The 13564-nt window shown below is 39.3% G+C and overlaps 1 protein-coding gene across 2 annotated transcripts; it reads right to left on the bottom strand.

Moving 5' to 3' along the window:
- Positions 1-4751: 4751 nt before the first annotated feature.
- Positions 4752-12196, bottom strand: LOC105050628 (vacuolar protein sorting-associated protein 32 homolog 2). 2 transcript variants are annotated; one of them, XM_010930717.3, is made up of 8 exons: positions 11943-12196; positions 11657-11755; positions 9962-10061; positions 6977-7062; positions 6773-6864; positions 6191-6305; positions 5907-6102; positions 4752-5020 (listed from the first exon to the last, which is right to left on the bottom strand). In XM_010930717.3, exons 2-7 carry the CDS (start codon positions 11735-11737, stop codon positions 5911-5913), a joined length of 666 nt encoding a protein of 221 aa, XP_010929019.1. In that variant the 5' UTR covers positions 11738-11755; positions 11943-12196; the 3' UTR covers positions 4752-5020; positions 5907-5910. The 2 variants fall into 2 exon arrangements, with proteins under 2 accessions (XP_010929019.1, XP_029122077.1); XM_029266244.2 differs by lacking the exon at positions 11943-12196 and adding an exon at positions 11832-11852.
- Between the last annotated feature and the right edge of the window lie 1368 nt (positions 12197-13564).

Below are 13564 nucleotides of genomic sequence, written 5' to 3'. Positions count from 1 at the left end.
TCTGTAATAGTTATTTTAAAAAATAAATTATATTTATATAAATTATGTAATACTAAATAAAAATATATATATATTTAAAAATATAAATAAATAGGTACAAAATTTTCAAAACAAACCCACGTAAATGTTTTCATCAGATTGAATTTTTCTCAAATTAGTTTCAAAATAACTATTTACAGATAACGAAATAAATCTTTCGATAATTTTATTAACTTGATTTTTTTAAAAAAATTTATCCATAATTTTATTAGAGCATGTTTTATATTTTTTAAGAATCAAGATTATGAATTTCAGCTGAAAGATATTTTTGATAGACGAGACTCATTCGTTGGAATGATTATAGATAATTATGTATTATATAAAAAATGAATAGGTGTTTTTGACATAAAAAATGACAGTATCCAAAAAGAATATCCCTCAATTGTGAAAATATATAATTTTTAGATATAATATGAAAAAATTCAACTCTTTTTTTTTTAAAAAAGTTGTAATTATCGAGGCTTATATTTGATTGGAGTTCCCAAAACACTTATAGTGAGTCAATTCATCCCTCTCAACCTTTTACATTTGGCCACCAAGCACAGCCTCTGGCGCAGTGTGCTCATCTTAAGATAGAACACATATTCCACCATTAGTATATTCCAAGAACAAAATTTGTACAGCTATCGCAGCAGCCAGACATTTTCTATCGTTTCTTATGCAGAGTTAGAAGGTCAAGAAGAGTGCACAAGATTATTCCCGTTGGCATATGAAAATCTATTAAGCAAACTGGTTCAATTATGGGGTTTCACCCACCCGGTTCATTGGCTTCCCCTCAAAATTGGCCAGATTAAGGATTTCAACCGCACTTCCAATCCTATGTAAAGACCAAATCAATTTAAACACATCATAACGAACGGGCAAAAATCATGTGTAGGAGTTGATGTAGTATTTTCAAGCTTTGGGAGGCCACAGAAGGAGTCGGAGTATTGGCTCCAGAAGACTAAGACAGGTGTGGTCCTAGGTGGAGGTGGTGTATAGCTCTCTACGGGCTCAAGGTCCGAGTGTTCAGGACTTCGAGGGATTTGATTGGTGCTACAGAGACTTGGGGATATAAGTGGAGCAAGGAATTAGAGCCAGAGCTGAAGCTGTGGAAGAACAAGCAGATTCATGGTGTTAGTTGGCTCAGATAAGATTGGATCGACTAAGTCGCAGGTGGATCAATCCAGTCACAGTCTGGGTCGACGATATCTCAGGTAAACAGAAAGGGATATTTTGGAAAACTGTGGCATGGTACGTAGGTGAGTCGACTCATGCTAGTCTGAGTCGACTCAATCGCAGGTGAGTCGACTCAGTGTCGGGCAGAGCTACATGATTTTCTGTTTGGATCTAGAGTCAAATTTGATCCTAGAATTCTTAAGGCCTAATTTGATAGACCTTAAGGAGGCTAACTAAGGGTTTGAACTGGGATTAAGTCCAAGAGATGAGAGCATATGAGACATGGGTGTACATAGGCTTGGTGAGTACTTTCATGTATGGGTTAGCCAAGAAAATTTTTTGTCAAGCCTATTGGCTGTATATATATATATATATATATATATATATATATATATATATATAGTATTAGGGTTTGACACAGGGTGTGGAATACAAGGTCTTTTCTCCCTCAATCTCCTCTCTCTCTCTCTCTTTCTCTCTAGGTTATCGCCCCAGGTTTCTTGAAGAAATCTTAGAGTGGGGGGCGCCTCCCTCAAGCCCTAAACGCCCTTGGGGGTTGGGAGGAGGGAGGTACCCCATCATAGTACCTTGGGATTGGTGCTGGTATTTGCTGCCTTCAGAGAGATCGGATCTATTGCAGGTCTCCTCAGGTCAATGCATAAATCAAGGGTTTCAACATGGTATCAGAGCAGCACAGCAGATTGAGTTAAGCAGCGGGTTGAGCAATGCCATGGGTCCTTATATTTGATATCAGAGTCTGGTAGAGCGTAAAAAAAGGAGAAGTCATACAAGGTGAAATCAAAAATCTGCACATCTATATTTCACGGTGTCTCAGATCAACTTTTGTTCTTTTTGCTGTGGTTTGGCCAACTGGGTGTAGCAGATTGAAGGTGGAGGCTAGAGATTTGAAGGAAAGGGATGCTTCTCGGGGTGGAAGGTTTAGGTGCATAATTTGTTGATCCAACTTTGGTTGGAGGCGATCTTGGAGGAAACATCAGAATTTATGATGGTTAGGCGATAGGGATCTCTGGGAAGAAGGGCAGCATGGGGGCTGTTGGTGAATGAGGAGAGTTCACTCAAGGGGTAATGGTCGAGGGAAGCTGAAGAAGCAACTATAGCCTTTGGGTGTAAGAAGACAAAAAAGTAGTCGGGGATGCATTCAATAGTTCGACTAAAGCAAAGATTTGTGAAGCCTTGGAAGGATGGAGATACTGATCTTGGATCAGATTTATCTTCTGTAGGGGCATCAGGAGGAGTCGCAATTCAAGTGGAGCACCGGTCAAAAGTGCCTCCATGGGTGGAGGATGGTTTGGCACAAGTTCAGAATCTAAGAGTGCAAAGATGAAGCCAGTTTCTAGCACCAGCGACAGTGATGCACAGCATGATTCTATGCAGGATGTGCGGGTACCGAAAAGCCATGACCCTGGGAAGACCATGTCAGACAGGTTGTTTGTAGCAAGAGAGGATCCAGATATCTATGAGGAGGTTGTGGTGAGCCTCAGATTGAGATAGATGGATCTGAGCCCAGGATAGGATTTGAGCTGCAGTTACTCCAGGAGAAGCTGAAGCGACGGTTGGTGCAGGGACAGAAGAGGATAAAGTGCTAGAATGAAATTTGTAGGGTTCAGTCGCTGAAGGTGAAGAATTGGATGAGCTTTTTGATAGTTTCGAAGGAGTCTGCAGAGTGCGGTGTATTCGAAACAGCTTCGGAGGAGTTCATGGAGTGCGGATGATCCGAAGAGGTAGCGATGGTGTTCGAGGTGTAGCGCAAGCCCAGCAGGACAGCGTTGGATGGTTGGCCTCAAATACTTATGCGGCATCAGGTGGACTTCAGGTTCAAATGGAGCACCGGACAAAGATGGCTTTACAGGTGGAGAAAATTTGGCACGAGTTCAGAGCGAAGAAGTACAAGAGGAGGAGCAATATCCTAGCACCAGTGTCAAGGCTGCACAAAGCCAGATGGAGCAGAATGTGCAGACAGAGAGGCATGGCTCTGAGGAGACCATGATAGGTGCATCGTTGCAGTGAGTGTCAGTTTAGAAATGCTGCAGTTTCTCAGAAAAGTTCGAGACAAAATTGATGCGGTTGTCAAGCAGAAGGACGCCTGCAATATACTCTAGAGTGGTGCAAAAAGCAAGCCATGTGCCTTCAGCAGTGGAGACGATCATCCCAAAAGCTTCCAAAGGAGCGCTCAGCAGCTAAAGAGGGTTGGCAGAGGTAAATTTGCACAAGAGGCTGTCAGAGCGTGCAGCGATAGCGAGATCGTGCAGGAAGACGTTGTCAGGTGTGCCAAGATTTGGACGCACCAGGATGAAGATCGTAGGAGTTTGTGTTGCTCCCAAACCTTAAGAGGTTATAGGAGTCGTTGGGATGTTAGCTCCGAAAGACTAAGACAGGTGTGGTCCTAGAATTAGGACAGAAATTATCCTAAGGTGAAGGCGATGCATAGCTCTCCATAGGCTCAAGATTCGGATGTTCAGGACTTCGAAGGGCTTCGTTGGTGCTCCGAAAACTTGAAGACACAAGGTGGAGCAAAGAATCAGAGCCAGAACTGAAATGCGGAGGAACAAACAATTCAGGATATTAGTCGGCTCGGACTGAGACTGGATCGACTAAATTATATGTGGATCGATCCAATCTCAGTCTGAATCGACTATGTCTCAACAAACAGAAAGAGATATCTCAAAAAATTGTAGCATGCTATGCAAGTGAACCGACTCAGTTTGAGATTGAACCAACTCAGTATCACGGACAGAACTGCACAAATTTTCTATTTGAATCTAGGATCAAATTTGATCCTAAAATTTTTAAGATCTGATTTGATAGGTCTTAAGAGGACTAACCAAGAGTTTAGACTGAAATTAAATCCAATGAATGAGAATATGTGAAACATGGACATACATAAACTCGATGAGTACTTTCATGTGTGGGTTAACTAAACTTTTTTTATCAGATCTATTGGCTACACACACAGATTGTATTAAAATTTTACATAAGGCGTGGAATACAAAATCTTTTTTCCCTCAATCTCCTCTCTCTCTCTCTTTCTCTTTAGATTCAGAGGTGCTCCTTACTCTAGGATTTTTCAAGAGTCTGAGCAGCTAGGAAAAAATCCTAGAGTAAGGGGCACCTCCCTGAAGTCCTAGACCCCTTAGGGCTGGGAGGAGGAAGGCGCTTCATCATAGCACCTAAAAAATGATGCTGGTATTTGCTACCTTCAAAGAGACTAGATTTATTGTAGATCTCCTCAAATCTACACATAAGAATAAGGATTTCAACATGATATCAAAACAGTAAAGCAGATTGAGTTACGCAGCTGATTGAACGATGCCATAGATCCTTGCAATATAGACCTACCACCTTTCATCACGGGGTGAAAAAACACCCAGCCACCTATGCAAGGTTGATGGATCTCGTTTGATACCTGTATGAAGAGACACACGGGACTAATAGGAAAAAACAATCCTCCGACCCCCCCTCCCCCACCTTCATGATGACAATGGTGGGACAGAGGATGACCACTATGCAGTCTGACGTTCTCAGCAAATACCCTGTGAATCATAACTTATTCTTTATGCGCATGAGAGAACGATGAGCTAGACTGTTAGCCTTATAATGGTGTGATTACATGAACGATCCACCTTAAAGAAATCAAAAAGGGCAAACAAAGTTGACAGCATCGTCTTTTATATCAGCCACCATTATAATGCCTAGCGAAAATGTATACACACTGGATGACGTAAACTATAGAGGTGGAGAATCTTGTCATCTCGATCAGAGTACACAATCATTTTTACATGGTCTCACTTCAAGCATCAAAGACCTGCAGAAATTCAAAAAAAAATGATAAGCAGATTATTATGTTTAAGATATTGATATAACTCACTTTTTGATAGAATAAAAATGTCTTCCATGAAGTATGAAATAGCCATTTGCGCTTTCACACAGCAATTAGTAGATGGAGGCCGATTTTGGTTGTGGAGAAGGGGCAAAAGAAAAAAAAAAGAAAAAAGAGGTGGGGGAATGGTGAGCCGGATCTATATTCTATGTCCCTTGCATTCTGGCCATGGTTACAACGTCAGCCAACATCTAAAGCCATACATGCTTAATGAAATATTGCAGTCAAGATTTAGGGTATTCAACTGCAGAAGAATTCCAATCTCACTTCTGTTATCTTAATGAAAGTGGAGTAAGCTTTTGCCTGACTCTTCTCCGAAAGAACAAGATACATGTTAATAAATCAAAACTTGTATATAAACAGATAGCAGAGGCTCATAAATGTGGGAAATGTGGATTAGATAATGGGAATTGTAGACTCACATTAAAATAAATCAGAAGGTTGTATATGAACAGTCAAATGACCTTCTAAGGCTTTGATAATGGGAAATGTGGATTCTCACATTAAAATATTTATAAAAGGGAGTTACCATCATGTGCTATTATATAAATTTCACAAGCAGCATCAAACATGTGAAAAATGTAGGATGCATGATAGAAGACTGAAGAACCAAGCAAATTAATTTACCAATTTTCTTCTTGACAGACTCAAGCAAATACCTAGTAATCTTAATTTGATATTGCAACACAAACTTCACAAAATCTTTTCACCATGAAATGATTGTTATGTCAAGCAATAATAGAAGAATTGATCATCAACTGACAACTGTTTTTACCCACACATATGGCATAGGTGGAAAAAATAAAAGTACCTGCCTACATCGCCATTTCTGCCTGTAATGCTGCAAGTTCATCATCTTCAGCTGTATTTTTCCGTGGAGCAGGCCGAGGCTGTTGCCTAGCAGCAGGGACAGGCATTGGAGCAGCAGGAGCAGTTGTGGCAGGTTGAAGAAGCTGTTCCTCCAATTCCACACCCTCCAACTCTTCAAGTTCTGCCTCTAATTCGTCCTGCCATTGCAAAGTACAAAAAATAGATATCAACATGCAAATTAATAGAACAGAAAGAACAAACCAAAATTAAAGGAAGGCTACATACTTCATCAAAATCAGCTGCAGCTCCAATAGGAGCAGATAGTGCTTCCTGAATTTGTTTCATGTTCTCCGTCTGCTCATTAATTTCATCCATAGTCTTGTCAACATCATCAATATTACTGCATCACATAAGGTGGCATCCATGAGAAAATACTTCCTCAATTTCAAAATAGTATTATCATTATTATGATACCTATACTTCAGAGCATGTCCGGATATAGGAAAGGCAACAATTTAACCATATATATATATATATACGCGCGCGCGTGCGCACACATATGATACCTATACTTCAGAGCATGTTCGGATATAGGAAAGGCAACAATTTAATCATATGTGTGTGTGTGTGTGTGTAATCCAAGACAACTATCAATTATCATGCAGTGGAAAAAGAAAATGAGAACTACTGAATGCTGTAATTCAAAACTTCAAAAGTCTGCTCCCTCAAGCAGGTTAAGGTGCGGCAAATCAAGGACAGATGAGAGAAAAATAAATTTTGTATAGGCCTTACAGCACACGTTTCAAGCATAAATTTCACAAGAGCATAATACATTATGACCACTGAAATTTAGTACTATTTACTCACGTTGCTTTCTGCATGGCCTTCATAGCTGATGCTCCAGTTCTTAATGCATCAACAGTCTCTGTTGTAGCTTTTGCACCTTCCAACATTATCATCTGAAAAGTACAACTCAAAAACATTTAATATAGTGAGTGTACAAGTAATTAGTAAAAGAAATAATCAATCAAACCTTAGGGCACTGTTAGCAAATTAAATTTCAATTTGTACCTGATCATGGATACGCAATTGGAAATTCCCAAGTTGCTCAACCTGCTGCTCGTAAATCCTCTTTTTCTTCAAGCATTGTATTGCAGCTAATATAAATACAAAATAAGGATTCAACATGTTTAAACATGATTAGCATGAATATATGAAAATTTACATTTCATGGATGCAGGAAAAAATGTCCATTCCAAATGCATTATCAATTCATTCGAACTTTGCAATCTTCGCTTGTGCACAACACCTACGAACATTCTTGCAGGAAATGATCAGTAAACTATGATAATGAACAGAAAAGGGCAGTCTTGATGCTTATACCATTTTTAACAGAACATGCCAGATCAATGAATAACAAAAGTCCTAATCAATTGCAAGAAACCTGTCACTAGCTGGTAATCTAGTGGTCTCTAGTATTTAACGATTGCACTAACTGCAAAATGGGTAATATGCAAATAAAGGTAAGTAGATTGGTATGTTTCACTTAATTTATTTCAGATTGAATCACCAAGCAACTGGCACAAATCAATGAAGGCAGACAATCTGCAAACTCCAGAAGATCAAAGATCCACATAGACAAAATGGATATGAATTCTGGAGACTAGAGAACAAATGGTTCGCTTACAATCATTTAAAAATCATTTAGATCTCTTGCATTGATGGATATTTCAGTTGAGTTGCCGGATATATGGAAAAACCAGTACCAAAAGGACTAGAGCAGAACATATCATATTGCATCTGATGCTATAACAAGCAGAAAAGATCAAAAATAAAAACTAAATTAATAAATACATAACAAACCAATCAAATTAACATGGAAAAAAAAAAGAAAAAAATAAAAATAGAACATCACATGCATCCTTGCACCCAACAAAATGGTAGGTAAATATATAATCCAAGCTCATTTCAGTCATAAACTTTTCCTTTTCGAAAACACCAAACATTTTTCTTTTTTCTTTTGTTGCCACCTTGAAGTGCATCACAAATTTGAAATTCTTGTAGCAATGAAATTGGAATAACCTTTACATGTTCAGTCCAAATTCTGCCCCCATGCATCTATCACGCTTGCATGTTCTTTATGGATAGTATCCCATCGACTACCATGACCATCAACATATTCAACAAGGACTTCTGCTCATGAGTACCTTAGAAGAAACCTTTTTGATTGTTGTTAAACTTGACCACAGGTTGGAGACAAACTAATCACTGACAAGCCCCATCTTATTTATACAAAAATCAACTCTCTACAAATAACATCTCTTTGACTGAAGCAAACAAACAAAATCCCTTAGACCTGATGCCTAAAATGATTATAAACATGAGAGCAGAAATGGGAGCAAATGTAGGAATGGATTCATGGGTGCAAATGGGATGTGCTCCCCCCCACCCCCCTCCCCCACAAAAAAAAAAGGGAGGAGAAAAAAAGGAAAGGAAAGAAGAAGAAGCAGTGGAAGCAAATGTGGGAGCAAGAATTCAAGTCCTAGCGGGACATGTCGTGGGACATCGAGACGGGGTACCATCCCATGTGTCGGGATAGGACCATCCCGCTAGCGTCTCCGCATCCCGATCAGAACGTATTGGGACATCCTCTATCCCAAATGTCGAGATGGGGCAAGATGGCAGTGCATCCCATTCTATAGGAAAATCGGAATAATCCTGTCCCACAGGATTTAAAACCTTAAGTAGGAGTGGTTTCAAATGTGGAAATGGGGATGGGAAAGTGTCTTCCCCCCTCCAAGAAAAAGAAAGAAGAAGAAGTAGAAAAGAGAGGTTTTCTATCAATAATAATACTGAATTTTATAAATGATTATCAAACATATGATTGGTAGGGTTGTTTTCTTTGAGACTAAATTTGGTATTTGTAGTTTATAGAAAACACAAGATGAGGACTTCAATGATCTAAAGTTGCTCCTAACAGTTAAAACATTTAACATTATATGCTTGGTCAAGAAAAGGGTGATCTGAAATGTCAGGAAGCATGAGCCAAATCCTAGAAGCACAAATAGCACATTCAAAATTTCAAACCACTAAGACACAACATTGCGATGCCCCACGTTGGGTTGGTGGGTGGGAAGCACATCCATAATGATCAAAGAAAAAAAAAGACTTGAATTGGAGGATCGATAACTTTGATTTTGGAAGAATGGCTTTGTGAAACTGAAACAACCATGAAATAAGATACAATAATATCTAAATCTTCACCAGGTGTGAAGATACGCTAGGGTCATAAAAATGGTATAAAGATAGAAGAGTCTAGAAAACCTTGACACCACAAAAGGCTTGAATTCAACCATACGGTTGAATATACTCAAGTTCTAACCTGTATAGAGGATTACCATGCTTTAGCTGAGCTTAATAGATGCATTCACATTACTCTAACATATTGTCAAGGAAAGACCTTTCCGCTTTCAAACCAGTCATGCAAATTCTCTCCATACTATCTGAAGAAAATAATACTTTCACTTTACTTTAATCCTTTATTTTTTTGATTGCGAATTGTTGAATCAATATACTAGAGGAGAAGAAAGGAGAATCCTCCACAACATGCAAAATAAGTTCAAAGCACACAAGTGAAAATAAAAAAATAAAAACAAAAGTTCAAATCAATCTACCCCACATAACAAGGTCTTCCAACTGTGGCAATGGACTAAAGTTGAAGGAATCCCAACCCTTGAAGTAATCACCCTAACTTCAGCACCAAGTGTGATATACATAGGTGAATTTCCAACTATGTTGATCATAGGGCAGGTAGTCAGAGCGAGTCACAGGTGCATGAATAAAAGCATCGGACACAAATAACACATGGTTTTTGGAATATAGAAGCTGGAGTGGAAGATTTTGTAGGCTTGTGGTTGGGGATAGAAGCTACAGCATTCTCATGAAAAAGCATATCTAGAAAAATTATGCCAACAATACCACCTATAACATAAATGAATGCCATAAGATGGGCAAATGATGCATAGACTGCTGACAACAAAGCATGCAGAAGCATACCCCTTTTATTCTTTGCTCTGGTGAACTCCTTAGCCCTTTCAACCTCAGCAGCAACCTTCTTCAGCAGAACTTTCTCCCTTTTCTCTAGCAATTCAAGTGTCTAATATATATGAACAGCAGTCAGTTTACTCTCGCAGATAATGCAATATTTATAACTTTGAGTTGCATGACATAATTACATGACCTATGAATCAACCCAAAGAAGTTTACAAATGTAAATGAATGCTTACATATGCACATGAAAATTATACTGATCTAACGTATAAAACTGCAAATATGGTAAAGAAACAAGTTCATAGGTGATTGTTTTCACAAAATTCCCTCCGACATAATCATTTTCATAGCAAGTTTCATGAAAGAATACATTCTGTTAGCAAATGTTCATAAACAATGTAGAAAATCATAATTCATTACAGAAAATCAGATCTCCTGTCTATGACATAATATGTTCATCCACACTGACTGGAATTCCCTAGTTCTGTCATAGGTGATTGAACTGGGCTTAATTTTGCAACTTGTAACTTCAATGGTGAAAAAAAAAAAAAAACACGGAAATCATGAGCTACCATTCAAAAATTAGATTGTTTCTTTCAAAATAAAGTGATGAGATGAGATGAAGACTTGTTTGAAAGCCATGTTGTAGACCTATAAGAGCTATCGGATTTCATATGAGAGTGATAAAATTTGGGCAACCAAAAATAATAGGAAAATAGTAATCAATAAGAAGAATATGAGAACTGAAGTATGGTCAAATCAGCACCCAACATCTATGCAAAAGATGCATCGAAGATATTAACAAATTGTTTAATGGTCGCTAGCTAACTCAATGGCCTCAACAGAGGCTCCTTGTAAGCATCAAGCTCATCATCTTTCTTATTCTAAAGAATATTTTCCATAATCATGCATGATTTCATGAAAAGAAAGCCACAAACCAATTTTCTCCTATGGACATGTGATGCATATTGGGTTGGGGGAAAAAAATGCAATGTAGCAAGATGATGTTTTATACCCGGAATCATAATAACTTGTTCTTGTTTCATTTTTCCTATCAAAAGGACTAAAGCATTCTATACAAGAGCAGAAACTTCACCATGCATTCTCCCCTGATGTGAGTTTTAAGAACACATGGAAGTCATTCAGACCAGTGCAAAGCTTTAGGCTATTAGACAGCCAATTAACAGATTCATTCCTATAGCTTCTTATGCCACAGATAAAAAGATCTGGTACCTGTGCTACAAGTTGTTTACCATTAGGGAATAGGTTCTTCGCATGCCGAGGTGGCTTAATCCCAGCTCTAAGAAGGCTGGTTAGATTTAACAAATCAAGATCCACATCCCATTGGTGTACATCGTTTCTTATTGCTAACTGAAAAATTCTAATTAGGACTTTTTTCAGTCTTTACCACTTACATAGCCATTGCAGATTCAGAGTACTACCAGTATAAGAAACAGGACTTCCAAACGTGACACCAGAAAGAAAAATTCATCGTCCGGATCATGGTTTCCCGACACTATGGTGATCAAATTCGATTCACAGGTCAAAACCATTACGCGATATGCCAAGCAATTTCGAATCACATATTGCCCGTGAAAACATGACACTAGATTCACCGCAAAATCCCAAAAAACATATTCTATCAAATATTTAAGAGTTAATCAACAAACAACTAAAAAGAAGATGAAAATATGATAATACCTCGTTTAACTTGTCGAGGGTGGCCAAGGCATTCGTCTGCTCCTTGGGCTTCCCGAAAATCCTACTAAACATGGCAGACATAATCTAAACAACTCGCCTCTGCAAGCAAAACAACAAAAAATTCTCAAATTCCCAACCCCAACCAGAAACCTAGATGATAATTTAGAAGAGCAACCTTTGATCGATCCTGTCGAATCAAACGAACGAGAAAACTGGAAAGGAAGTAAAAGAAGCGATTTTGAGCTGTAATTGAACAAATTTCGCAAGAACTAGGCAAGAAACGTACCCAACGTATCAAAAAGAGAAGAGCGATCGATCGATCGATCCAGGAAATTAGGTTTTAGACAGAATGATCGAAAACGAGGAAGTATCAGTGATATCTGGATTGGTTCGAAGTCGATGGCGAGGGTATCTTCGAGGAAATCGCACTACCGCGGAGGGGCCGACGGGGCGAGAGATCTCGAAACGCCCCGCGTGGCAAAGTAGCGTAATGGGAAAACTAATATAAACACCTGTTTCCGCGTAAACTACAAGCAGGGTGGAGTGGCATCAGCTTAAGGGAAGTATATGTATCGACCACGTAAGAGGCTAATGGACCAGGTCCAGTGGACCATTCTAAATGCGGATGCATAGGGCGCCCTTCGTTCGATCTTGAATTCTTTAAATATAAGAGGATAATATCGGACTGGTCCACTGGTCCATCAAATAATTAGACCTGGATTGAGTGGGCGATGACCACAGACTGGTAGCGTGGTTTCCTTGCGAACTAAGGTATTGGTATGTTCAAAGATGATCTGAGTTTTCTTTCTTTATTTATTTTTTTAATTATGGGTTGCTGAAGTAAGTTTTTCACCTAACTGTAGACATATTATAATTATGCAGTGGGTATTACCGGTGATCATTATTTTAGGAGAAGATTGTGGATTTGAGCCTTCATTGTGTATCCTGAGTATTTGGGCCTATATAACTTATAATGACCACACCCTCCTTCCAAAAATAGGTTTTTGGGTTCATATCTTGAATGGTAAATTTCGAATATTTGGTTGTGTTGGGGAATACCGACCGATCCCACTCATGCCGACTCATCATCTGGCCTATATGTTCAACGCCCGACTTTATCAACCGACCGACCGACCGAAGGAAGCCGTTACCGACCGACCGACGGAAGCCGTTACCGACAGACGAGTGCCGTTACCGACGATCGGCGGCTATCGACCGATCGAGGATACGTTGGTCGGGCAGACCTTTTCCGCTCTCCCAACCGACTGCACCATGGAGTCCGATGCCCGACTCCTGCAACGTGCCCAACTGACTGTCGGAGGGGCCCAGATCTTCACCCGACGCGCCTCAGCTGGCCGCCGACCTATGGTCGGTCGGCTCCTCCAATCGCCGTACTGCTGCCACAAATTGTCAGTCCTGACAACGGCATGCGGCACTGCCGCCTAGGGGCATTATCCCACCTAAGGCATGGGTCAACCCTAGCGATTTGATAGTGCCACGGTGATTTGACACTAGGTCTGACAGTCTCATGAGTTGACATATTCAATTGTCCGGCATTAATGAGCGCATACATGTACTATATATATGAAGCACAATGTAGGTCGATTCGAATGAACTTTTTTTTTTTTTTTTTTTTTTTTTTTTTTCTTTTGACTGAATTTCGCAGTCTCTCAGTTATTTTTTTGCAGGCTCGTTGGAAGAGAGAGATTGGCGACAGATTGTATTGGTTCAAGTCCTATATGAAAGATGTAGGGTATACTGAATTGTACCATCGGCTGATTGATTCGGAATTTAGTACCAGCATAACAGATCTTAATAATATCCATATGGAATATAAACGGGAAATGGTTAAAAGATAAAAAAATTACACCGTCTGATTGTTCTTGTAATTGCACAGCACCATTTTAT

Source organism: Elaeis guineensis, chromosome 8 (assembly GCF_000442705.2).
Source record: "Elaeis guineensis isolate ETL-2024a chromosome 8, EG11, whole genome shotgun sequence".
Taxonomy (NCBI): Eukaryota; Viridiplantae; Streptophyta; class Magnoliopsida; order Arecales; family Arecaceae; genus Elaeis; species Elaeis guineensis.
Note: the sequence above shows the minus strand (reverse complement) of the source record. Positions and strands in the feature narration are given on the sequence as shown.

Excerpts from the sequence above, each read along its gene's own strand:
- LOC105050628 (XM_010930717.3), bottom strand. The coding sequence starts at position 11,737 with ATGTCTGCCATGTTTAGTAGGATTTTCGGGAAGCCCAAGGAGCAGACG. Across the intron at positions 7,063-9,961 it reads CAGAGCAAAGAATAAAAGGG|CTGCAATACAATGCTTGAAG; the intron begins GTATGCTTCTGC and ends TATTTATATTAG. Across the intron at positions 6,865-6,976 it reads AATTGCGTATCCATGATCAG|ATGATAATGTTGGAAGGTGC; the intron begins GTACAAATTGAA and ends TGTACTTTTCAG.